General features: G+C 42.1%; 1 protein-coding gene across 5 annotated transcripts in view; it reads left to right on the top strand.

Moving 5' to 3' along the window:
• PTPRM (protein tyrosine phosphatase receptor type M) overlaps positions 1 to 27197 on the top strand; it is a 747728-nt gene that overhangs the window by 595468 nt on the left and 125063 nt on the right. For all 5 annotated transcript variants that reach the window (XM_073790533.1, XM_073790536.1, XM_073790535.1 and 2 more), the window contains 2 exons: positions 3915 to 3989; positions 8982 to 9169. In XM_073790533.1, coding sequence (XP_073646634.1) covers positions 3915 to 3989; positions 8982 to 9169 — 263 coding nt within the window. The remainder of the gene's footprint in view (positions 1 to 3914; positions 3990 to 8981; positions 9170 to 27197) is intronic.

Below are 27197 nucleotides of genomic sequence, written 5' to 3'. Positions count from 1 at the left end.
AATGGCAGTAACAAGCTAATTGTTTATTTGTTTAGCTGACAAGTTCTGCCTTTATTACAGGGCTGTTAGTGGCAATTCGTAAGCTAAATTGTATTTCCACTTCAGAAGGCTTATGTTTCACACCAGGTGGGTAAACGGAGCTCAGCTAATACCTTCCATGCTGCCACCTGCCATCCAGGTACAAGGCGTTATTTTAGGAAGCCAGCAATTACAGGGATTGTATGAATACAAAAAGTGCAGTCGCCGTGTCCCTGGTGATCTTCTTGGGGACCAAAAGTAAATCCTGTGTCCTGTGCCTAATGATGTGGTTCACAGCGCTGACAGGTTCAAGGTCAGAGGTTTCTTTAACGTGTGAAATCCATGCCCAAAGGCTGCTGCTGACCCTGGCTCTGCAACCAGGATGCTGGATGGCTTGCGGATGGATAAAGGACAGCTGTCACCAACAGTAATAAAGTAAAGGCTGGGGATTGGGAGAATCACAGACCCACGGTCTCTGGTGCGAGAGGGCTGATCCCAGTGCGGGAGGTGTGCGCTCCTGTCCTGACCACCCACCTGGGCTGCTGGGAGCTGCATCTCCCCCGGCCCCCCACCCTCTCTGATCACGCCTGCTGTGGTCAGCACCCTTCTCCCACACCTGCCTTTCCCCTACATTCAGCAAGGCTTCGTGGAAAGGCGTGTTCCTTTCTGTTCACAGTGGCTACTATTGTCCACCTTATCCCAGTTAGAGGCCCTACGTTTATTTATCCACATGCAGCCCTGGCCCGCTGGTGCGGGACTTCAGCAGACACAGCTCTCACCCCGGCGGGCAGGACACACTCCTCAACCGTGGTCATTGTCCTTTGCCCTTTCATGTCATTTTCAGTGTAGGTGGCAGAATCTGGGGTACTTCAGTTTACCACAAATTCCATCCCTTTTTTCGTACAATTTTCTCTGCTTTTTTGTAGCAAATATATTTTCCATCTAAAGGTATGTAATGCGTTTAACTGCCAAAATAAAGCAACTTAGGATGCATTTGTGGGGGGGGGGGGGGGCGAGTCCTTCCCACCACAGACAAGATGAGAATTTTTGTCAGAGCAGTTATTTCTTGACCAACAGCGTGGAAGGGACCACGCGGATACATGCTCGCTCTTTCCATGATAACCCATTACTGTTCCAAATCTTCTATTTCATGGTGAAATTCCTCACGAATAAATTTACTTGGAATTGCCTACCCAAAGAGCAGAAACCTGCATTGGCAGTTTCTAGGCTTTTGAAGTTTGAGCAACAGGAGGTATTTGCCTCTGGACAGGTTGTTTAATTTGGCATTGACTTTTTAAAACATGAATGTATCTGTGGAAATCCAAAACCGCCCATGTAGAGGGGGCTGCTGCAGCAGTGGGGACACAGCTTCCGGGGCTCGCCCGCCAGGAGGCGTTATTTGATGCCTCCATCGGTAAAGCCAATGGAGGAAGCACGGCACGAGGCGTTCCACTGTCCTCCCGCTTTCTGAACCATGGGTAGGTCTCATCCAATCCCATCCACGGGCAGTAAACTTTGTCATCGTCATACTCTCTAAATGCCTCTAAATTAAAAGAGCAGTTACTGGAGAAGGAAATTTTCATGGAAAGTGTTCATTAGACCACTAGGCTTCTAGCCCAGACCTACTCCAAGCCTGGATACGTTTGAGATCTTTTAGGATTGGGAAGCAAGTAGTTTTTAGGAATGAGACGGTGAGAAAACTGAGGTTGGAGAATTTAAAAATAAGCCCGAGCACATTTATAAGAATGGGGAATAATCCATCCATCAAAGCAAATGGGAGTCGTACCTAAAAGGGGGGAAAGTAGATAAGGATAGTGGGTATGGGTTTAATTCTTATACAAAAAAAGGGGTGTAAAATATGTTTTTAAAGGTGAAAATAAACATAGTTATTTTGTATCTGCTTTGCACATTTTTACAAAACAAATAAAAATGTCAGCAGGTAATAGGCATTATGCTCCCTGACCCCTGGCATGTTTTATAGGTACTCGGGGTTTTGCCCTTGTTTTTATCAACTGCTCTCTTTCTTCCTGGCAGCTTATCATAAACATGCATTATAAATGTGATACTTCTCTATCTTAGAAAAATATAACTGACAGGCAGCCTGGGTTCTGGTTCTGTCATTTGCTAATTCTATACTTGAAAAATATAAACATAGGTAAAATCATTGTCTGAAGGGAACTGCTCCAAGAGAGTGAAAATATATTAACGTGTCATCAGGATAAAGCTGACATGCAGTAACCACAGGGATTTGGTAGAGCCGCCCATAAACCAGCCATGTAAGTGGGCATTAGTGTCCTGATCGGGAACTCAGCATCAAATAAACCGCATAACCACATCAGAGGAGTTAGAAGTTAGCCTTAGATCTAACCAGCTTGAGCACTTGAGCACATTCCAATAATTTATCCTTGCACTTTAATGAAATGAAAGTGTTTTTAAAGCACTAATCAATTAAGATGTTGAAGAGAGTTAAACTTTAAAAATAGGAAATATCCACTTTCAACGGAATCAGATAAATTGGATGGGATTGACTCTACCTCTTAATGACAGGGGGAAGAGAAGGTGTTGTAGTTAAATCTTGAGTGTTTCAGAGGAAGATTTCAAAGAAAAATAAGCATGTTTACAAGGATTTAAAGGCCTGATAAGACAACATGTAGGCATGCAGCTTTCACGTTAAATATAGTACACAGGGAGTATCATCTTTATTTTTCATAAAACAGATCGTAGCATTGTGAAAAGCTCTCTCAATATCCAAAATAGGAGCAGGGTGAGGATTTAGCAAAGTACAGAAGCATTGACATTCAGAATGTTCTCCAGAAGCCATGTGTAGACACACTCTCATACTTAGTTGTAAAAGTCAGTTCAGTGTGGTAGTAAAATTCTGCAAGCAAAGGCTAGAAGTCAAAAGGGAAATTAATGAATTTCTTAATCCAAAATGGCGACTGTGCATGTACCAGAATGTTCATTGCAGCTCTATTTACAATAGCCCGGAGATGGAAACAACCTTAGTGCCCATCATCGGCTGAATGGATAAAGAAGATGTGGCACATATATACAATGGAATATTACTCAGCCATAAAAAGAAACAAAATTGAGCTATTTGTAATGAGGTGGATAGACCTAGAGTCTGTCATACAGAGTGAAGTAAGTCAGAAAGAAAGACAAATACCGTATGCTAACACATATATATGGAATTTAAGAAAAAAAAATGTCATGAAGAACCTAGGGGTAAGACAGGAATAAATACACAGACCTACTAGAGAATGAACTTGAGGATATGGGGAGGGGGAAGGGTAAGCTGTGACAAAGTGAGAGAGTGGCATGGACGTATATACATTACCAAATGTAAGGTAGATAGCTAGTGGGAAGCAGCCGCATAGCACAGGGAGATCAGCTCGGTGCTTTGTGACCGCCTGGAGGGGTGGGATAGGGAGGGTGGGAGGGAGGGAGACGCAAGAGGGAAGAGATATGGGAACATATGTATATGTATAACTGATTCACTTTGTTATAAAGCAGAAACTAACCCACCATTGTAAAGCAATTATACTCCAATAAAGATGTTAAAAAATAATAATAATAAAAAAATTTTTTTAAAAAAAAGATAGCTTCTTTCATAAAAAAAAAAGGAAATGGCGACTGTGGTTGTGGGTTTTTTTCCTTCATTTGTGGGATCAGAAAATCTTTTCAGTGATGAAAAGGGGCATGTCCTCTAAAGTACAAGTGACTCCCCACAGAGACAGTGGAGACTGATAGTATTTACTACACAGACTCGGGTAAACCTCTGTTGTTTCTTTGGTCAACAGTCTACCCAGTGTCGTTTCCCCAGGAGTGACCTCAGGGCCATATTTTCTGGTGTTGGTTCTCTACCCCCACTGACATGCCTTTTCTCTTATTTACAGCTGTGTCTTCACCATCGTCCTTTACCATGAAAACGAACACCCTGAGCACATCGGTGCCTAATTCCTACTACCCAGGTAACATAGCTTTCCGTTGTTTCATCTCTTCATAAACCCTGAGCAGTCAGAATCACCCAGGGCTCACTTTGCTGCCCAGGTTGCTTTAGGAGCTTAGCGTGTTTGAAGTGTTGTAACCCGATGCTTTCTATGGCTTTCTGCGGGAAAACTGGGGGGGCCTTTCATCAGTCATTTACTGTTCTTTCTCTTTTTACTTTCTCTGCATTGACCTGCTTATGATGTATGACAGACCCATTTGTGCCAACTGCAATTTTAGGTGAGAACATTTCCCTTTATCACAGTTTATTACAGGAGTAATTTCTAAAGTCAGTGGCCACTCTGTAGGAGACGGCAGTTTGATGCAAGGATCATAACCCGGACACGGGGGTGGTGGATGGCCTGGAGGGGTTGGGGGTGGGCATAGATAATAAAAAGACTTTCTCTAAACCATCTCTATTGATAAGAAGGGTTTGCTGTGTGTGTGTGTGTGTGTGTGTGTGTGTGTGTGTGTGTGTGTGTGTGTGTGTGTGTGTGTGTGTGTGTGTTGGGAATGATACCAAAAGGTTCCAATGAACGATCCCGGCTCCAGCGCTCTCCCTGTCCAGGTTCAGAATTAAAAGCCAGCTTTGATCCCAAGGAAAAACACAGTTTGTCATCACTCAGCTGTGTACTTGCAAGACCTAAAGTCTGTCCAAAGTGGTGACAGTCATAAACGTGAAAATAGCTTCTTATTATTTTCACTTATTGCTAAGCACTGAAAACAGCAGTTTCAAAAATAGCATTTTTCTAATTCTGCCAAATGCTTTGCAGAAAAATCATCACAGTAGAGCTTTGGCCCCCTCCCCCTCCTCGGAGCTACCCAGGGCACCCCCAGCATTTCAGATGTCTGTCACACAGTGGAATTTCAAAGGAGCCGCTGTTCTCAACAGCAAAACGACAAGCTGACACTTTATAATCACATGGTTTATTATGTGTCAAATGTCACCGGAAATGAAATAAAATGTTAGCCCCCATGGGACAGAATGCAATTAAGGTAGGAAGTATTCCCAGCGGGGGGTTAAAGAAAAAAAATCCCATTTGTCCAGATATAAGAAGGGTGAGGAGAAATGGCATTACCTGGCCATGATAGAACCAAACAAGCATGAGCTGCTGTTGCCTTTGAGACCGTAGCCCGAGCGTACCCAGCTATGTTCTCTCTCTCTCAGTACTACTAACCTTACAGAAAAGGAGCACAACACAGATGACTTCAAGGTGTATAACCATCCCTCGCAGCCAGAGCTCCATCCTCAGCTGTGCCAGTCCTGCTTCCTAACTCTCTTTACAAGGGTTTATATCTTGGCAACATAATTTTTCCCCCTGTGCTTCTCTTTTCTCTTAAATTGTTATGATTTTTATGTAGAGGGTGTTGGGTTTTTTTTCCCCCTTATGGTGTTTTCTGGGCTTCATTAAGCAAGTTTGTTGCTTGAGGAAAAAATGAACTCAGACAGAAGTTGAAGAATGGACCTAAAGCAGACGTTTTGAATTTGCGTCATTTTGAGGACTAATAAACAAACCCCACTAAAGCTGCCACCTTTTAATCCTGACCGTAAGGGAAAGAAAGCTGCATTTTTATCCTTTTCATAAGTGAGGGGCACAGGCTAATCTTAGGTGCCCGAACAATGCAATCTAAATGCAGATGACATTTGCAGAATCTCTTGATGGGAAATCTGTGATTTCTTTGTGTGCCTGGCATTCATTCCGCAATTCCTCTAGTAGGTGTTCTGACCTTGGGGGAGCTATGAGTGGGGAGGGCCGAGATGTGCATTGTCAGAGGGAAGAAAATGTTCAGATTTCACAGCAGGATTTAGATAAGCTTATTAAACAAATACCATCTTTTAAAGTTGGGGCTTTGTTATTACGAACACTAATGACATCTCTTAAAGTTGGTTAGGCTTCTCTACAGAGAGAGAGTCACTTGAACAGACAATTCAAATAGCAGAAATGATGCACATTGTGAAAAATAAGTCAGCCAGATCAACAAATAACTGTTACCGTGTTGAGCTGGTACCAACCTGCCAATGTGACAAATGGCGGCGCTTGGGGACTGTCCCTTCCTCGTCACTCGGTGCGAAGGTGAATCCGTATGTTACATAGGTTATCACTTGAAACCATGCAATGAAGATATGCTGTACACCTACCCTGGCACTTCTGGGGAATAGTGCTATTTTAATTTACACTAAGACAGGAAGACGTGTTTTGTTGTGACTCACAGCTTAGCACAATTAAATCCTCGAGTGCATTTTATTCTCACAGGCTAAGGTGCCCAGCCCTAATGTATAAAGCTTTAGCATGCCTTTACATCATTTTCTTGCAAAAAAAAATAGCTAGCTAGATAGATCGATAGCGAGGTAGGACCGTCGCCTACCTCAAAAGCAGCATCCATTTCAATTCAGGATTTTTCAGCTGGTTCGTTGGAAATTCGAGACAGTTTGTTAAAGAATGTAGGTAGAATGAATTCTCAGTTCTTAGAAAACCATCGGAACTTTTAGTGAGTAGCTTTATTTCTGATTTCCTCTTAGCCATAATTTTTAATTAAAAATTGTGGGTGGGTAATTTTTAACAAATATAGGAAGTTAGTGACAAATGATGTATTTTATCAGTAATCATTCTTTTTGAAGAAGTCAGAGGAAACTGATGAATCACTAATTTTGATGGAATCAAGATTTTCTGCTAGTTCAGGTGACCAAATTTCAGAACAGATATCACACCAGAAACCTTCAGTTTCCTCGTCGGCAGCTGTGTTCTCAGTAATAGTGTTCTTTTCTTAGATGATCTGGTAGTGTTTAAATGCTTTAAGACGTGTCCACATAATAATGAGGTCAAGATATCGTAGTGCAGTGGGGGTGATACATACAGTGGTGACAGTGGTGACTGTTCTGTTGACTTAAAACTTCCAAGAATGCCTCGCCCTGGGATCAGAGCACTGTGAGGTTGCCAGTGGATCCACATGGAAGACCCACATGATTCATTTGGGGAAGTGTAGAAGGTCAGTCCACAGTGGAGGGCATTTAATTACGTTCATCCCAAAAGGTGCAAAACTGAGAGAACGAGAGGCACAGAGGGGAAACTAATTAATGTTCCATGTATTTGAGTATACAGAGCAGAACTTCCTGCTGGAGCAGCTGAAAGCTCCAGGGCTTCAGGGCTTCAGGAGGGAGCCTCCCCTACATCGTGAGCTTGGCAGTTGCCAGCAAGCAAATCCAATGAGATAATGTCCCGGTTTATTTGCAACTGTTCTAGTAGATGGGAACATATGAATTTCTAAATTTCAAAGCAAATCCAAATGAAAAAAAAAATCATAAAATCAACTTACCACCTTTTTTATTTTGTCTTTGTGTCTTTAGCCACCTTGTAGTGATCCAGGTACCATTTCAGCAGCAGCACATAGCTACACACCTGTGTGCCACCCTTCATACCATGCATCCCAGGTGCTTTGCAATGCAGATAGGAGTGAGGTTTCAAAGCCAGGCCCAGCTCACCAAGCGCCCTTGAACTAAATTTCCTTTGGAGCTGAACTTCTCAGTTTAAACAAACAAACAAAAACCCATAGCTGAATTCCCTATTGATAAACAATCTGGTCATTTTTTTAATTGAACTTATCTTTTCTTATATGTTTTCACTCTTTATGCCTGAAATCAATTTTGATTTAATGTTCTCATTTTAAGTGACTTTCTCATTATATTTTGATGAGACAGACCCTCAGTTGTAAAATGGCTGAGGGGATTCAGCATTATAATGAGTTAACCTGTACAATGTGGAACTCTTAACCTAATAGCACCTTCCTGCATAAGACATTTTTTAATAGCTACAATTTCTGCAGTTCATTAATCTAATTTACTAGGAGTCTTCCATTAAAATATAGCCTCTTTAGGCTTATTTGACCAAATTCTGACATTAATTTTGTAATACAATTTGGTTGACTTGTTCAAGAAATTTAAGTGAGAAAATGTATGGAGTACAACTAAGACTTATTTAGTCATTACTTGGTTCATGGGGGATGAAAAGCAATTATGATACTATTTTAACCTCCTTTTCTTATTGAGTGCTTAAATTAAACACCTCCATCCTAAGGTGATGGGAGAAATGAGGCTCTGCCCTCTGACCACCTATGAATAGAAAACTTAACTGTAAAATTAAAACACAAAATAAAAACTACCTGTACTTATTCACGCAGTACTATTGCTTATGCCCTGTTTCCTTTTTCTCCTCCTCTTTTCTCCTGATATGTATCTTCTTAAAAGTGCCTATAAATGGTAAGTTCCCCCATGCGCCCGCCCCATGGAGAAGGTGTGGAGGGAATGGGGGGGGGGTCTTCTCTGTAGAACAAAGCCAGCTGGTTCTGCTGTGCGTTGGCCTGCATGTTAGCTCCTGTAGATCATCCCATGAGTGCTGTGTTGGCCCACCGTATCCTGTCCAGCTTTCTGATCCTGGAGCATGCGAAGTGACTTATCCAACCAGGTTCCTTTCTCTCCCCCTCCCGCCCCCCCAGTTACCTTGGATCTCATGTATCATGTCCACGTTTTCATTGCTAGCTTTGTAAGCCAACCCATCTTGTGCACTTTTTCTTTGCTCACAGAACATTCATACAGAGTTGATTTCCATCATCATACAAACGAGTTCACGAATCTTCGGAAGAACACAAGACTGGTTTTGCACCAGGCCTTGATGAAGTTTCAGACTGAAACTTCGATGAACTTTAGCCCCCGAAGGCTAAAGGATTCTTACCAACTAGCTTTGGGAAAGCAAGAGATCGTTTGGACTGCTTTGTAAAAACAAAGATTCCTGCCGCATCCCTACTAGTATTGCCAACCCCACTGAAATCTCTAGACACTTAACTTTTCTTTTTTGCTGAGCCATCACGGGGATCGTGGCAGCCGTAGGTTGAGGGGATGTCAGCAGCCTCTTCTTAGATTCTCGGCGACCCCGTTGTAGCTGCTGGTTCCCCTCATTTTTTCCACGGCCTTCTTTTCCCAGACGAGACGCACACGATGGCCAGTGACACCAGCAGCTTGGTGCAGCCGCACACGTACAAGAAGCGCGAGCCGGCCGACGTGCCCTACCAGACGGGGCAGCTGCACCCTGCCATCCGGGTGGCCGACCTGCTTCAGCACATCACGCAGATGAAGTGCGCGGAGGGCTACGGCTTCAAGGAGGAGTACGAGGTGAGCACGCACTCCGCACCTGGGCTCCCCCTCCTCCCGCCTGGGCGCGGCGCCCGGGGGCTCTGCGACATCTCCCCTAGCCGGTGGGGCCCACGAGGCCGCCAGGAAGGGACCAGCTGTTTCATCCCTGGATCCATTTCCATCCAGCGGTGAGACTTAACCACCAGGGGGATGTCCTACCTTAAATGAAAAGAGGAGAAATACTTCTTCACCTTTTTCTTTATTCTGCATAAATACGCCATGAAAACAGAGGCCTGCCAGGCTCTCTTGCCCATTCCTCACCACCTTTCCTGGCTTTTCCTATAATAAAGTCTGATGTTAAATCCCAATAATTTTGAGGGTTATCTCAGGAAGAAGCTGTCCACCTAGAACAGTTGTAGGCCAACCAGCAATGTCTTGCATGGAGATGAGATGGCAGTAGAGGGACCGGCTAGTGTCACGGCAGTGACAGCTGTCACCGTCCCGCCAGCCCAGGGGGCAGGTCGCTGTCCTGCGATCCAGTGCAGGCAGCCCGTGGGGGCCTTTCCAGGAACAGCGATATATAATCTGGCACCGTATATAAATGCAGGACTCACCCCTTTCACAGCCTCTGTCCTCAGACTAATTCTGTTGGAAAGTCTTTCCCAAACTGAAGAGAATTAATTTATTTGAAGAGTCTGGTTCGAAAGAGCACACCTTCACTGAGTGTGTGTGCATGTGTGTGTGTGTGTGTGTGTGTGTGTGTGTGTGTGTGTGGTGAGGGGGGAGAAGGAAGGGGCTTGGATTTCTCTGTTACCTTATTAAGTAAAATTAGTTCACAATCACTGGTGAAGATAAAGTAGCAGCATGCTTACAGTAAAAATAGGATTAGAAAGCCACGTGGCTTTTTAAATCTAAGAACGTGTTGCTGGTATTGCATCTACCTGACTAGCTCCTAGTTGGAAAACATCTTGTCTGGAATTAGAGTATTTTTAAAATCAGTTTCTACCACCCACCCCTATCCTTTGACGTTCAAACTCTGCTTCTTTCTCCTCTTGGGGGGCCCTCATGATGCCTCAGTTTTATGCCCCAGATGCTGCATTATCTTGGGTTTAGCTTAATTGTCCAAGGCTCATTACAGCAGTCAGAGCCCCACCACTGCTCTGCTTCTTTGAAGGCCAGGTCTTTGTTCAACGCAGGCAAATACACAGACACACTTTGCTCTGCTGACACGTGTGTCCTCACGTATTACCAATGACCGCAGTTCAGAAGACTGCAAAGCCAAGAAAACAATCACAAACCAGGGCCCAAAGGTTTGATTTAAGTCCAGAAAACATTTCCAAATGAAGTTCTGCATTTTAGCCATCCTGAAATTCTTAGGTTTGCCTTTAGTGATTTAATTCATAAGTCAGTGAAACTGACCGCCTTTGCATATTTCCTCCTGCACTTTTAAAGGCTGGCTTAGGAATTAATAGGATTAAGAGCAAGACTTCCAAAAGCATTAATATCTTATGAAAGACAAAATTAGATTATTGAGAAAATATCAGCCTAATGAATAGAGATGATGTCTTTAGTTCTATCCAATCTTCTGAATGCAGACAGTGCTCTAATGTTTATTAAACATGTTAATGTCAAAGAGATTAGGTATAGGCTCAAATAACAATTTGTAAAATAACCTGAGTCCAGTTTTTCATGGACTATTTTAAAATATCTACCTTAGGACTTCTAATAACACACCATAGATGACGTGTATTTGAAAGTATGCAGAAAATCAGTTCCGATTCACATCTCCTGAAGAAATATGATTTATAAGTGCAAACTGAAACAGTGTATACTCATCTGAAGTGTGTTATAATTGATGATTGAGTTGTTATACTCTGCAATAAAATGTTGTATTAGGGCTTCCCTGGTGGTGCAGTGGTTGAGGGTCCGCCTGCCGATGCAGGGGACGCGGGTTCGTGCCCCGGTCCGGGAAGATCCCATGTCCCACGGAGTGGCTGGGCCCGTGAGCCATGGCTGCTGAGCCTGCATGTCCAGAGCCTGTGCTCCGCAACGGGAGAGGCCACAACAGTGAGAGGTCCGTGTACTGCAAAAAAAAAAAAAAATGTTGTATTAGTTACAGTTCAAAAAACTCTTTTTCCCATGCTAGCTATTCAGTGGATCAGAGAAGACTGTTTCTTTTTTTAATTTATTTTATTGAAGTATAGTTGATTTACAATGTTGTGTTAATTTCTGCTGTACAGCAGAGTGATTCCGTTATACATATATATTCATATTTTTTCAGATTCGTTTCCATTATGGTTTATCACAGGATATTGAATATAGTTCCCTGTGCTATACAGTAGGACCTTGTTGTTTATCCATTCTATATATAACAGCTTGCCTCTGCTAATCCCAAACTCCCATTCCTTCACTCCCCCATCTCCCTTTCCCCTTGGCAACCACAAGTCTGTTCTCTATGTCTGTGAGTCTGTTTCTGTTTCATAGATACGTTCATTTGTGTCATATTTTAGATTCCACATATAAGTGATATCGTATGGTATTTGTCTTTCTCTACCTGACTTACTTCACTTAGTATGATAATCTCTAGTTGCATCCATGTTCTGCAAATAGCATTATTTCATTATTTTTTATGGCTGAGTAGTATTCCATTGTATATATGTACCACATCTTCTTTATCCATTCATCTGTCGATGGACATTTAGGTCGTTTCCATGTCTTAGCTATTGTAAATAATGCTGCTATGAACATAGGGGTGCATGTATCTTTTCGAATTATAGTTTTGTCTGGATATATGCCCAGGAGTTGGATTGCTGGATCATGTGGCAACTCTGGTTTTAGTTTTTTGAGGAACCTTTATACTGTTTTCCATAGTGGCTGCACCAACTTAACATTCACACCAACAGTGTAGGAGGGCTCCCTTTTCTCCACACCCCAGAGACAACTGTTTAAAACTAACATATACAGGTATCCAATGATCACATTATACACCCTAAAGTTACACAATGTTATGTGTCAGTTATATCTCAATAAAACTGAGGAGGGGGGGAGTAAAAACTTTTCAATGCCAAAATCATTATCAGCTTTTTTTAAAAGAAGGAAGGGAAAAAAAGAAAAAAGAGCAAATACTAGAGAGGAAAGTGGGAACAAATGGGAACGTTGGGAGAAGTATGAGATGGAAAGTTCTGTTAGGAATAATCCTAGCACTCAGTAATTTTCAGGTTATTAAGTAACCCCCCTCCTGGGGGCAGGGTGCGGATGTGGGTGGGAGGACCGTGGTGGGACAGAGTAAACGGGACGTGAGAAGTGATGCTGGCACAAGGGTAAATCTATAGAGGGGCCGCAGGGAGAGGGGAACACCTGCTCAGTCTCTCACCTACATCCCGAAGTCCCCCCTTTCCCTCGCCGTCCTTGCCTGCACGTGGCTGTATTACATGCCCACTTCTTCCCTGGAGGCACAGCCAAGCTTATGGGGATTCATGGGGCAGTGGCAAACCCCAGCTGCCATTATCCTGCTCGACTTTCTTTAGAGAAAAATCCCAGGGGATTTTTATTCCAGTGTGAATCTGGAAACATCCTTAAGCAGTTATGTTTTAAAGCCCAGTTTGGCTTTTAGAACTCTAACCAAACGCACCTCTTTGAATCTTGCTGTGAAGTCTGCAACCTTCCCTCAAACCCACACCAAAAGTCAGGAGTGTGTGGCTGCCTGGTGTCGTGTGAAGCTCGAGGATCAGATGGTAAGAGGCCGTGGTTTGGAAAGAGGCTGTAGTACCAGACTGTGGATATTCCAGCTCAGCCTGGACCAAGCTGTCTAACCTCCTGGGCCTCAGTTTCCCCATCTGTAAAATGGGATAACTGTAGTGTCAACCTCATAAGAGTATTGTGAGGCTTGACTCATTTAATGCATCATGAGTACTAGAATTGAATCTGATATTCAGTGGCAACTTTAGCTAATAAAAGAGGAAAGGACTAATTTATAATAGGATCCAAGGCAGGGCATTCACCCCGTGGTCTTTACAGGGAAAGTGTGTCAATTACAATTTCAGTACCTCTCCTGTGTTCACACTCTGGATAGATAGTTCACTTACCATGTATCATCAAAACTTGCCATTCAGAAGTAACTTAAATAAATAGGTAGGTTTGACTCTGTGGACAAAGAGTTTGAGAACTGAGAAGTTAAATATTTTTTTCTTTTTTAAAATATTGGCGTATAGTTGACTTACAATACTATATTGGTTTCAGGTGTACGACATGGTGATTTGATATTTTTATAGATTACCCGTCAAAGTTATTATGATATTATTGACTGTATTCCCTGTACTGAATATTACATCCCTGTAACTTACTCTTTTTTCTTTCTTACAGTTTACCAGATAAAATACAGTTTGCTCAGTTAAACCTGAACTTCAGATAAACAGAATAATTCTTTAATATAAGTATGTCCCAAATAGTGCATAGGACATACTTATACTAAAAACTACTCACTGCATATATGAAACTCAGTTAATATTTAAAAGTATATGCTGTTGGGCTTCCCTGGTGGCACAGTGGTTGAGAGTCTGCCTGCTGATGCAGGGGACGCGGGTTTGTGCCCCGGTCCGGGAAGATCCCACATGCCTCAGAGCGGCTGGGCCCGTGGGCCGTGGCCACTGAGCCTGCGCGTCCGGAGCCTGTGCTCCGCAATGGGAGAGGCCACAACAGTGAGAGGCCCGCGTACCGCAAAAAAAAAAAAAAAAAAAGTATATGCTGTCAACTTTCATTGTTGAAACAGTATTTTCATATCTAAGTTAGAAGAGTCCTAAGGGATGGTGTAGCTACAGACCACAGAATACTATCTTTTAAACAATGGTTCTATGAGTGTCTTTGCAAGGTCGGATTTGGGGAAAAGCTTACCTTAAGCTGCGCTTGTTAGTTCACTGGAGAATACCAAGCACGTGGGGTGAATGTGACACGTCTGGGTGCTGGGGACACCGAGTGCCCTGCCCTCAGGAGTCTCTCTCTGCAGGAGGAAGCAGTCATGGGGTGGTTGTAGCACCTCTTATGAAACCTCACAAGAGAGATTTGTGTCAGTACTTTGAAGGCTAGGGGTGCAAGTCTGGGCAAGGATGACTTTTTCCTCGAAGGATGTGTTGGAGTTGGCCAGGAGAAGGCAAAAGAGTGGGATTCCAGGTAGACGCGGAAGCAAGAGAACGTGGGCAGTCAGGGCGCTGTCGTGAAGGGCCATGTGTCCCGCCCAGAAGCTTGTACATCACTCTGGCCGCCGTGGGAAGAGAAGAAGAATTCAGGTAACGCATGCATCTCATTCCTGTACCTGGAGGGAGATCTGTTCACACAAACAGCTTAATTTTTAAATGCTGTTGTACACGGCACACAGGAACTGCTTGAAAGGTAATAATCCACATCCAAAAAGTAAAGGGGAGACGGAAGATGTATTTACTGGAAAAGAGGAGTATGAACTACATCCCTTTCTCCCCATGCAAAAAAATGCAATGCCGTGCTTGGCTTCCAGATTTGTTGAAGCGATGAATTACTTCAATTCGGAAGCATTTCTTGGGGGAAACCATCAAGAAAGCCTCAGGTTGCCGCCGTGACTCAGCACAATCACCCAATCAGTCGGTTTTCTTCAATCCATGTACGTTGGGAAACACCAGCCGCTTAGACTGTAAAATACTTTTGAAATAGTGACTTTTTCTCTGTTGACACTGTTTCAACAAATTCGTCTTTATCTTTTCCAAGACAGAGATGTCTGAAAACTGGCCTTAACCCTGGAAGGGTTCATTACCGCTCAAGTAGCCGACTGAAGTGTGTCCAAACCAGAGGGAAAACATGCTGGGGATAAGACAGAGCAGCACTGAGTGCAGAAGATTTTGTTTGTTTTTGTTTTTTGTTCTAACAAGATCATCATATGGCATCTCTCACCAGGGAAGTGCAATAATTTGATTCAAAAGAAACTCAGACATGAATCACAGTAAAAAAGTAAACAGGCTGAATTGAACAGAAAATGGCATGTTGTCAGCAGACTGGTTTGGGGATCTCAGGAGAAAGACCCAGTGGAAAGGGCAAGTTTGTTTACGTTGCTACAAAAGAGGAGCTGGTTCTTTCTTCCAAAAAGCAAAGATGAGTCTGTGCTAAGCACTTGGAGGAGATCCGTGGGTTTACCAGAAGTGGAGAAAGGAGACCAGCTGCACTCAGGAAGCAGTGGAGGCCTGAGCGGCCGCCCCAACAGACTCCTGGGCCTTTATCACCTGGAGTGAAAAGGAAGATTCTCCAGCTCTGCCCTGAGCCAGCAGGCCCTGCCCTAGATGTGGGAGCTGCTCCCTGCTACCTGAGTGGGACGGAGGGGGTCCCAGCCTCAGGGGTGACCCTGCACAGTTGGAGAATGAATTCCTGCCCCTCTGTCGTCCCCAAAAGGTCTTCTTTGGTCCTGGATTTTTGAACTGATCTAATTGTCTTCTGGGATCCAAGCAGAAAAACATTAACCTGAAGTAGGAAAATAGTTGTGCAGTTCTGAAAGAATGTATGTTGCTATCGTTGTAAAATTAAGATAAAGGAAGGACAGCAATTTAAAACTACTCCCACATAGGACCTCCTGAAAAACATTGATGGTACTCTTTTATTAGCTAATAATTAATATTGCTCTGGGGCACAAAAATTTATTTTCCAGTTACTAGATCTGAAATGTATAAACCTAAGTAACTCGTGGCAGCTACTTCTCAGACAACTATGTGTGTGTGTGCATATATGTCTAAACTTACTTAGAAAAGCATTATCCTGCCCCCACCTACTTTTATCCTGTGTGTTTCTCTGGGGTACAGACACGGATGATTAATTTTATAATGGAACATGGAGACTGGTTTTTTGCTCAGTTTAAATTGGGGAATTGGAGGCTTTATGCCAAGATCTTCAGACTTAAGTACAACCTATGCGTTTTTCCAAGGAACCTGGAGTGTTTTAAACATGTCTAACTCCTAGTAGCTCCTTGTAGATCTTCTTAAAATGTATGGATTGTAGGGGCTTCCCTGGTGGCGCAGTGGTTGAGAGTCCGCCTGCCGATGCAGGGGACACGGGTTCGTGCCCCGGTCCGGGAGGATCCCACATGCCGCGGAGCGGCTGGGCCCGTGAGCCATGGCCACTGGGCCTGCGCGTCCAGAGCCTGTGCTCTGCAACGGGAGAGGCCACGACGGTGAGAGGCCCGCGTACCACAAAAAACAAAAACAGACCAAAAAAATGTATGGATTGTATATTTTCCCCTCTCATCCTTCCCGTTTTCTAAGTAAAACAGCTGATTTTGTTAAGTGTAAGCACAGTGTTATATTTGATGGCTTTGTCTATATTTGACAAAGTGTGGTGAGCTAAGAAGGAATTGTCTTAGCCAAAAAAAGTCTCACTTGCCCTCCAAATCTGAGTCTCATTTTGGTTTGTTTTTTGTTTGTTTGTTTGTTTAATTCACTTGCCTCCCACCTCAGGGAAGCCAGTGAAAACTAAATAGAGAAAACCACTCCCTGAAAAACCACTTCCTCCCCATGGAGACTGCAGTTCTAATTGCTGAGGAGATGCCCTTAGACAGCAAGGCCCTCAGCTGGGAAGACAGGCCAGCATCCCCAGGTGGGCGGCAGTGCCGCTGGGGAGAAGGGCGCCCTGTGCCTGGTCCCTCCCCATGCGGGGCTCGTGGGCTGGTACCTCTAGAAAAGTTCTAAGTATAGTGCCCACAGCCGCTTTGCTGGGTTTTGAAAACAGAGGCCGAGACAGGTGGAATGAGAGGTGCTTTTGTGTTCTTACCTGCTGGAACCATTGCCGACACAGCTGGCCCGTGCTCGTGGGTGGTGCAGCGTGAAGGCACCCCCTTCCCCTCACCTCCAGCCGGCACACTCTTCAGATGTGCTTTTCAGTTCCCGCTTCACATTCTGAGGCACCAGCTGAGTCCATCAATTGCCACAATCAGTGCAGGTTATTTTCTGTCCCACAGGACACAAAATAAACAAAACAAAACCATTGAAAGCCAAGGATGGGGACGTGGGGGAGCCTTGGCGAGCTCTGCAGATACATTAAGAATCACAACAGCTGCGCCTCCAGTGGCTGCCGCAGCCGAGTAAGTTTTGACATTTTTTTTTCCTTTAATTATTACGGTGATGCTGAGCCAGGTCCATGCGAAAATGATAAAAAAAAACTTCTGTGTGAAATTTTGAGGCTGCTTCAAGCTGTTTGGGGAAAATCAAGTGTGTGTGTTTATGAACACTTTCTTAGTAGATGAAAATCTCTGCGTATTTTAAATAACGCAACAGAGACTGTTGATTTTTACTGTGAATACTCGGTAGATTTTTCACTAAACTACAAATATAAGAGTGTCTGTTTTATTTGTCGCGTGCTCCATTTTGTCATGCTTGCTTTCAGGACGTCCTATGTGTTAGCTGATTTTTTTAATCCAGTTTCCTTTTGCCCACACTGCTGATAATATCCTGGACTCAGAAAACTTCGGAAAATTTAGTTAAAAATTGTTATTTCCCACGACTCTCTATTCCTCCCTCTGATTTTAGTTCATGGTGGTAGACCTTTTCCAGTTTGTTTGGAGTAGTTCTAGTTCACCGTCTGGTTTCCATTTTGAAGCTGGCCATTAGAACTGTCTTTATCTCCCCCGGGAGGAGTTAGGCGCTTTCCCCACTTGTTAACATGCTTTTAGTGTCGGGTGCCATTAGTCACAGGACCCAGCCCAGAAGGGACTGTCGGGATGCCTGTATCCCACACCTGCCGACCTCGTGTGTATCTGGTATCGGGTGGGTGCTGTCACCCCCTGCTGACCTGGTCCAGCTGGCTTCAGCACAGTGGTATTGCCTCTCCCCGCGACCTCCCCTCAGCACCTCCCAAGTCCTATCCCAGCACCTCCCAAGTCCCCCTCCCACCGTTTCCAGTTCCATCCCTTCCTCTCCCAGCCCACCGGCCGCCCTCATCTCTTGCCCACCCCCTTGTAACTCTCCCCGACCTCATCTCTCGACATTTACTCTCCCCCTTCACATCTACCCTCCACTCTGCAACCAGTTTTGTTTGGGAAACACAGATGTTATCACACGTGATGCCAAAACATCTGCTCTGGATTCTTTGCAAAATTAGGCCCCTCCTTAGCAGAGAGTGCTCAGTCCTCCGGGACGCGGCCCTGGGCCTGCTGCAGGCTGTCACTGTAGCCACAGCGGCTTCCCGCCACGTGCCTCAGGCCCAGCTCCTGCCACCTTTCACACCCTCAGCACCTCGTGTCTCTGGGCTGTGCTCCACGTCGTGGTTTCTGCCTCGAGTGACTCCCAGCTCCTCCTTCACCTGCCAGCTCCCTTCAGACCCAACATGGATGTTACCAGACACCAGGCCGTCCACGGTCTCATAGCTCTGCGTTAGAATAACATAGTGGGCAGTAATAATACCGTGGGCAATGTATTAACTGATAATATGGTAAAGTGTACATTAATGGATTATCCAATAGATATTTGAGAAACACTGCTAAATATGTTACTTTACATTTGTTGAATTGATTTCTGTGTATTTCAACACATACACCCCTAGAAGGGGAAATGAAGTTAAAGGTGGATAGAACTATTACAAATACACACTCAGAATGGTACACGTCATCACGTAGGAGCAAGTGGGTTAGCAGTGTCCAGCCAGGAAAAACTGTGCTGACCAACCTGAACCTTACCAATACCTGTCACTTAAAAATGGGAAGAATGGCATGGTTCCATCTGATCATTTTTACTCACTGAATGCCAACCATATGTTTAAAAAAATTAGGGTAAATGTTTCTGTTCCATATTTGCTTTCATTTCTTTTTTAATCCCTAATAGAAATAATGTAGAAATATCTAGTGACTTCAATGCATTTCAAAACATGACTATTGCAAGAGAGAAACTGTATGTCATCCTACACAGATTCAAAGCTCATAAAGGTAATTTGTGTTATCATGGACGTATTTTCAGGGAGAGCAAGGTTTTGAGGGGTGGACTCTTCATGAAATCCTGCTTGGTTCCTAGAATGATGATGATGATGTTGATGGTTAGTCTAGCCCTAACCCTAATGTAGTAGCACTCTACAAAGATACACACACAGATAGAGAGAGACACATAGATATTTCTAACCACAATGCTCTTGCACTGTTATCACACCCATTTTACAGATGAGGGAATGACTCAGAATGTAAGTCATTTGCCCAAGGTCATCCCACTTTGGAGTGGTGGGATTTACTCCATAATCTGTTGACTCCAAAGGCCACGTTCTTTTCCACTACACCACGTAACTTCTTCATGGAACACCATGAAACACAGACCTGCAGAAGTTAACCTTGGGTTTTATTGATTTGACTTGTGGTTTCATGGCAGGAGCATTGTTTTACTCTGTGCAGTTTTATTTGCTTTGAAGGGTTCTGTCCTTTGGCAGAGGACAGAGCCAGCCCCGGGGGCCCCGCTGACAGCGCCAACTCTGGTTTGTTTCAGCATCTCAGCATCAGCAGATGCTGCCCCTTAACCTTGCTCAGCATCTCAGCTCCAAGAGCGCGGTCACTCCAGCATTGCTCCTGCGCTGGCTTTTCCTTGTCAAGAAATGCAGGGAAATTATTCAGCAGATATCAGCCAGCCTGGCTCGTCGGAAACCTACCAGGACCAGGTATAAGCTGAAATCAAGCTGCTGCTCTTGAGGGGCATAGATCCCATAGGCTGTCTCCCTGGATTGCTGCACGGCTGCCAGCCAACCCAGCAGAGGGAGGGAGAAGAGGAAGTGTAGACACACGTTGTGTGTGAAAGCTGAAGGTCTTCTCAGAGATCCTCTCTGGAAGGGATTCTGGAAGAGGTTGCACCTTTTTTCAATGAGGTGATTCAACATAACGGTAACAACCTTGTGAACTGGATCTCTGACCTCCAGGCAAGACCAAGATAACATGTCTCAGCTTCGACTAAATGATGCAAAAAATAACCAGTTGAAAAGGCAATTATTCTTTTTCAAAGAACAGTGCTGGGAAGTAGAAAGGACAGTGGATTGGCCATGAGAAGACTGGATCCCAAGTCTTTGACCTGTCACGTCACTGAAGAGTCTCGCTGAGACCCTAACCCCAGACCCTTGAGCAAACCACTCACCTCCCCTGAAGCAAGTGGGTCAGTTCCGAAAACCAAGCGCTTCCTAGAGTCTCTGTATCATTAGTCGAGCAGTCACCTTGGTGATGTTGGACTCCCAGTTTGGTTGACACATCTCCACGGACGGGATATTTTTTGGTTCATGCTTCTCCATGGATGGGATGTTTTTTGGTTGATGTGTCTCCATGGATGGAATGTTCTCCAGTGGGCAGCCCTGACCAGCTACCTGAAAACCGAAGCCTGGCGGTCACTGGTGTGTAGAGGGCCGTCACTGGGGACCCGCGGGCAGTTCTCTGGCCCCCTCTTGCCAGCTTTGAGTTTATTCAGCATTTCTGAACGAGGGAGTTTCTGTGCCCTTCCTCTTTTTTCCTCCTCTCTTTTCCCTGTTTCAACCTCTTCCCACTCTCATTTCTAACTCCCACTTCATCTCCAAAACACTGGGAAGGCCAAGTGGAGAGAGTGCAGTAGTGACATTAGTACCTTTTTTTTTTTTTTTTTTTTTTTTTTTACGGTACGCGGGCCTCCCACTGTTGTGGCCTCTCCCGTTGCGGAGCACAGGCTCCGGACGCGCAGGCTCAGCGGCCATGGCTCACAGGCCCAGCCGCTCCACGGCATGTGGGATCTTCCCGGACCGGGGCACGAACCCGTGTCCCCTGCATCGGCAGGCGGACTCTCAACCACTGCGCCACCAGGGAAGCCCGACATTAGTACATTTTTGTATAAAGTCCTCACCGTGTCTGCAAGGTGTTTGTGATCAGAGTTCCACTCCATCTCTAATCCTCACTGTCCCCTTTTGTAAGGATCGTGAATAATAAGGAAATATATGGATTAAAAGTTTGGAATTAATTTCTTTCACATTTTATATATATAAATCCACATTATTGTTACATGTCTTATTCAGACCAAAATAATATTGAATCAGAGGCCAGAGCCTTTTTGATCTGTCTCTGAAAAGAAGGAGAACATGCTGACTTTTCCAACTTCTTCTGAAAGCAGAGGAGCTTTACGTCCTCAATGGGCTTCACCTATTATTCAGTATCTTCGAAATTTTTAAAACTTCTTCACTCCCTTTATCTTCCATTGTTGCCCTTTAGGGACACGTGGAAAACCTTTCATCTGTTTACTTCAGGGAAATTTACAAGAGATACTGAATAATTATAATGCATTCAGTGTAATTATAAACGTCTAGCGTATGTTTTTATATGTATTGTATTTATGTGCTTTAGGTAATTATGCATTTGAGTTCCTTGCCAATTTTATGGCCAAAATATTTTACTTGGCTGATTACTAAGTGTATTTTAAGCTTACTTCTTGAAACATGAAGAGAATATACTATAAATCCAATTAACATAATTTATCTGCCTAAAGAGAATGCTTGATTTTATTTTCTTCTCTATTTTAATGATGAAAACCATTTGTAAGGATGCAAAGTAACAAAATATGTTTTTAAAGGTTTCCAAGTCCCGATTTTATCGTGTTTTTTTAAAAAGAAAATTTTGAAAGAAATTTGAAATTTGAAGAAAAGTGTAAAGAGAAAAAAAAAAAAGACAATAAAAATCACCCATAAACCTACTCTCAGTTTTCAGTAAGTTTCCATCCAATATTTTAATGCATTAGAATCTTTTTATAAATCGTTTCATACCTTGTCTTTGCCATGAACACTGCTATGAATAATTCTTTGGATTTACCTCCATTATTTTCTATAGATAGATTTCAAGAGGTGGAATTAATGGTTCAAAGTATATAAAATGCTTAAGTTTCTTTATGAACCTGTTATGTTGAAAGCTTGCTTTCCAGAAAAATTGAACCAATTCACACACGCCGTTAGCACTTTCCATGAGAATGCTTACCTCAACATACCAGCACTCAAATAAGCATTAGTCTTTTTCTTTTTATCATCTTTGCCAGCTCGATAGGTAGAAAAAGAGTATCTCATTATTGCTCCATTTGAAACTGGACATGTCTTTATATGTTCACCAGCCACGTGAAAATATTCTTTTATGAACTGTTCATATGCTTGGCCTGTTTTTTTACTAGGGTGTTAATGTCTCCTACTGACTTGTACGACCTCTTCTATGCTTGCTTTGTCCTTCTTTAAAAATGTATTGGCTGTCCTTAAGCTTTGTGCTGGCATCATTTTAGAATCACCCTGTCCATGAAAAATGGACATTTCATGAGGCTGACATTTTATACAGTCAGCTTCATGAAAAACTCTGTAATTTTGTTTGGAACTGCATGGGATCCACTTATAAAGTTCGGGAAAATTGACTTCTTGGCAATATTGGATCTTTATTTGGATCTTCTTTTATATTTTTCAGCAGAGTTTCAAAATGTTCTCCATGAAATCTTGTACATCTTTTAGTTATGTGTACTTATTTGTTAAGGTAATAGTATCTCTTAAAGTTACATTTTCTTTTTATTGCAAGTATATAGAGTACATGTATAAATATATAGAGATACAGGTATATAAGTATATGTGTGTATACATATGTGTGTATGTATGTATATTTGTATGTTGCTCCTTTGTCCACAAACATTTCTCAGCGATCTTTATTTCAGTCATTTCTCTGCAGATTATTCTGGAGTTTTCCATGGAGAAATCATGTCAACTTTCATTACTGACAATTTTGTTTCTTCTTAATCCTTATACATTTATTTTTTCTTACTTATAAAGCTCACTAGAACCTCCAGTACAACACTGAATAAAACTTAGATTGACAAGCATCATTGTCTTGGTCCTGATTTTCAGAGAAAAGTCTTTTAATGATTAATAATTAGTCATAATTAGTTTAAGGATATTCCCTTCCATTTCTGGTTTATTAATACTGCTTACCAAAGATAAATATTGAATTTGATAGAATGCTTTTTTAGCATTTATTGTTATACAAAATAATTATTTTATTTCTCTTTTTTAACATGTTAGTTTGGTGGGTTAATTAATGTAGTTAATATTCTAATTTTGAACCAACCCTTCATTCCTGAGATAAAGCTAACTTGGTCATGATATGTTTTAAATATTGCTGAATGCTGTTCACTAATGATGTTTACATCTATGTCCATGAGTTACTAGTCTCTTAATGATCCTTCTTGTATTTTTATTTTCTCATTTTAGAATGAAAAATATATCTGCTTTTCAAAATGAATTAGATAGCATTCTGTGTTCTTTCTGTTCCCTTAGAAGAGATCATGTGAGATTCAAGTTATCTTTCTTTTTTTTTAGCTGTGACCTTTTTGTTTTTAATTGGAGTATAATTGCTTTACAATGTTGTGTTAGTTTCTACTGCAGATTATCTTTAAAACTCACCTACAAAACTGGCTAGGTCTGGCATTCTCCTCATGGTAAAATTTTTAATTATGAATTTTTCAATAGTTATAAGACTATTCTGGATTTCTAGTTTTTCTTGAGTTAACTTTATAGTGAATATCTTAATAGAAGTGAATTTTGTCTAATTTTTTACTCAAGGGTATACATTTGTTCATATTTTCTTATTATCTGTCCTTTATCATCATTAATAGTGTTTGTGCCTTTTCTCCTTCATCTTTCTTGACTATTCTTGCCAACATTTTGTTGGTTTTATTAGTTGTTTCAAAGAGATAACCTTTGACCTTGTAGATCTTTCATATTGCATGTTTTAAATTTCTGATATTCCTGATCTTTTTTCCTTCTACTTTCTTTGAGTTTATTATGTTCTTATTTTTAAACAAGATGCTGAACACATTAATTTTCAGTCTTTCTTTTTTCTAGTAGAAGCATTTATTTAAGTATTAATTTTCCCTCCAAGTAACAGTCGAGTACTCTTATCCTTAAGTATTTTTAAATTTTCATTACAGGTACTTCTTTGACCCATGCATTATTTAGAGCATATGAGTGCATGAATGTGTGCGTTTTATTTCGCAGTGCATGGGAGATTTTTTTGGTTGTCTTTTTATTAGTGATTTCTAACTTAAATGTATGCTGATTGGAGAAAATCCATTGAAATTTGTGGACATTATTTAGAGCCGTCCACATGGTCAATTTTCTTAAATATTTTATGTATTCTTAACAACAATGTTGAGTGCCAAGTTCTGTATATTCTTTAGATCACGCTTTTTAAAAAGTTTGCTGTTCAAATTTTCTGTATACTTACTAGCTTTTTGTCTGTTTGATCTATTACTGAAAGAGGTTAAAAGAAGTCATATATTTTGAAGCTAAGTTATAAGTAACTATAAGTTTAGAATTGTCTCTCCTAAATGAATTGAGCATTTCATCATTAGGCACTAATATCATTGTCGTTAGTTTATATTGTCTAATTTCAATACAACTATGCCAGTTTCCTTCTAATTAGTATTTTCCTGGATATATTTTCAATCTCTCTATTTTAGTTGTGTCTCTTGTAAATAGCATATAGCTGGATTTTTTTCTGAATTTTTGCATTTTATTTTATTTTTTTGTACAGCATGTTCTTATTAGTTATCCATTTTATACATATTGGTATATATATGTCATGGATTTTATTATTTCAGCTTTTACCTTTAAAAGTCTTACAGCTTTTACCTTTAAAGTCTACTTACAACTTAGTACATTTTTAATTTGCTGCGATTACTGATTTATTTGAATTCATTTCTGCCACCTTATTTTGTGAGTTATGTTCGTTCTACTTTTTCTTATGCTTCTTCCCCCCACCCCACCTCTTCTTGCCTATTTTTAATTAGTTAAATTTTTGTCTCGTTTTATTTTTCTGTCTACTAATTTGGAAATTATACACTTTTTTCTTTTACTAGTCACTATAGAAATGTTAGCATGCATATTTTAAAATCTAGAATTAAATTAATTGCTTAACCTTCTCCTCTCAGATATCTTTCCTCCCCTATAAATAGCTCATGATAAGGAGATTCTCTGAGAACAAAGATTCCCTGGGATTTGTAGCATCTACAAGGTAGTATTTCTTTAATTTGCTCATTCATGCATTCAGCAGATGTTACTGAGGACTCTCAAAGCTAGACCCTAGGATTAAAAAGATAAGTAAATCTTCGTTGTTGTTCTTAAGACCATCCCTTTTTGTTTTCTCCTCCAGGAGTAATTAGGCACCTACCAAAGACCACATATCTTTCTTACATCCTAAAACCATGTTTTCGACCTGGTCATCATGTAGTTCCAGTGGCTGCAGGGTTGCAGGCTAATAACCATGGTGCTGTACTTCCCGTGCAGTGGGGCCTCTGCCCTCCTTTGCTGTTGGTTACTGATGGCATTTGTTACTGATGGCAGTCGTCACTCTCGGCCACCACCTTCCCATTACCAGAGATCCTTTCTGCTGTAGCCACTTGTGTTTCTCCCCTCTGATTGCAGACCCCCCAGTTCTGCTCATTGCCTTTCCACACAGGATGTACATGTGGATGGACTGAGCATCCCTGTCTAATTTCCCTTTCATACGTGGATCTCTGTGGTCTTCATCATTCACGTGAGCCCCGATGTCCCTCTGAATCACAGTGCTTTTGGAAAATGGGATAGTATGTTCCGCTCCCTGTGCTTTGTCACCTCTTCTTTCCTGCTTCCCTGGGCTCACCATCCCTCTTCCTCTCTCTCATCACTGCCTGCAGCCTGGACTTGAGCCAAGCACACACATCTCCCATCACAGCTTCATTCCTTCCTCTCTTCCTTCCACTGCTGGGCCTTCGGAGCTGTGTATAAAAGCTCTAATTTATTTTTTTGGTGTTTTCTTCTTCTTTTCATTTATTTTATGGAAGTATAGTTGATTTACAATGTTGTGTTAGTTTCTGCTGTACAGCAAAGTGATTCAGTTTTATATATATATATATATATATGTTCTTTTCCATATTCTTTTCCATTATGGTTTATCTCAGGATATTGAATATAGTTCCCTGAGCTATATAGTAGGACCCTGTTGTTTATCCATTCTGTATGTGCTAGTTTGCATCTGCTAATCCCAAACTCCCAGTCTATCCCTCCCCTATTCCCCCCTCCCACTTGGCAACCACAAGTCTGTTCTCTAAGTCTGTGAGTCTATTTATATTTTGTGGATAAGTTCATTTATGTTATATTTTAGATTCCACATAGAAGTGATATCATATGGTATTTGTCCTTCTCTTTCTGACTTACTTCGTTTAGTAGGATAATCTCTAGGTCCATCCATGTTGCTGCAAATTGCATTATTTCATTCTTTTTTATGGCTGAGTAGTATTCCATTGTATGTATGGACCACACCTTCTTTATCCATTCATCTGTTAATGAGCTTTTAGGTTGTAAAAGCACTAATTTTTAAACAAGATCATCCCGGTGAAAACATCTCCTCAGTTGTCAGAGGTTGGGGGGGAATCAGCAGGTACAGTGGTGACAGTTGGTCTGGGTGGGTCATTTTATAAGTTGTATGTGCAGTTCAGTTCCTGTATTTAGAAGCAATCCAGCCTGTACTGTAAGTCTGGTGAGCAGGAAAGAGGAGAAAATGGACCTGGATAAACAATTTAAAACTGATAGAAAAGTACTTTGCTGAGAAGCCCCGTGTCGCTTGCCCATTTTCCCTGGCCCTTTTGAAACTCCTCTGCGTGTTAGTTCTGACTGTCTGCAGGGCTCCCACTGACCGGAGCGTCGAGTGGCGCTGGTGGGTGGCACTGGTGGGTGGTGCTGGTGGGCGGTGCACATTGTCGTGCTGCTCCACGCCTTGTTGGTGGGGAGTAAATCTTTCATAGAGCCTTCAGTGGTTATGTTTTGTTTAGGATCTCGATGTCCAATTTTCTTGTCAACTTTTTGTTCATAGCCTGTCACAGATCTCATTAATGCCACTGACCTCTTAACCATTTTAAAGAGCGTAGGGTGGGTTGCAAAACATGGCATTTGATCTCTTTTGCACTAAATAAAAATTTTTAATTTATGAGTTTGAGTTCTAGCCATGATTACTGCCTTGGTCAGGTAACTTTACTGCTTTTTTGATTTTTAAAATGCCAGTATTTGACATCAGCATTCCCATAAAATA

Source organism: Tursiops truncatus, chromosome 13, assembly GCF_011762595.2.
Source record: "Tursiops truncatus isolate mTurTru1 chromosome 13, mTurTru1.mat.Y, whole genome shotgun sequence".
NCBI classification, from domain to species: Eukaryota; Metazoa; Chordata; class Mammalia; order Artiodactyla; family Delphinidae; genus Tursiops; species Tursiops truncatus.
The sequence above is the reverse complement of the archived record's forward strand: the minus strand, read 5'-3'. Positions and strand labels throughout refer to the sequence as shown.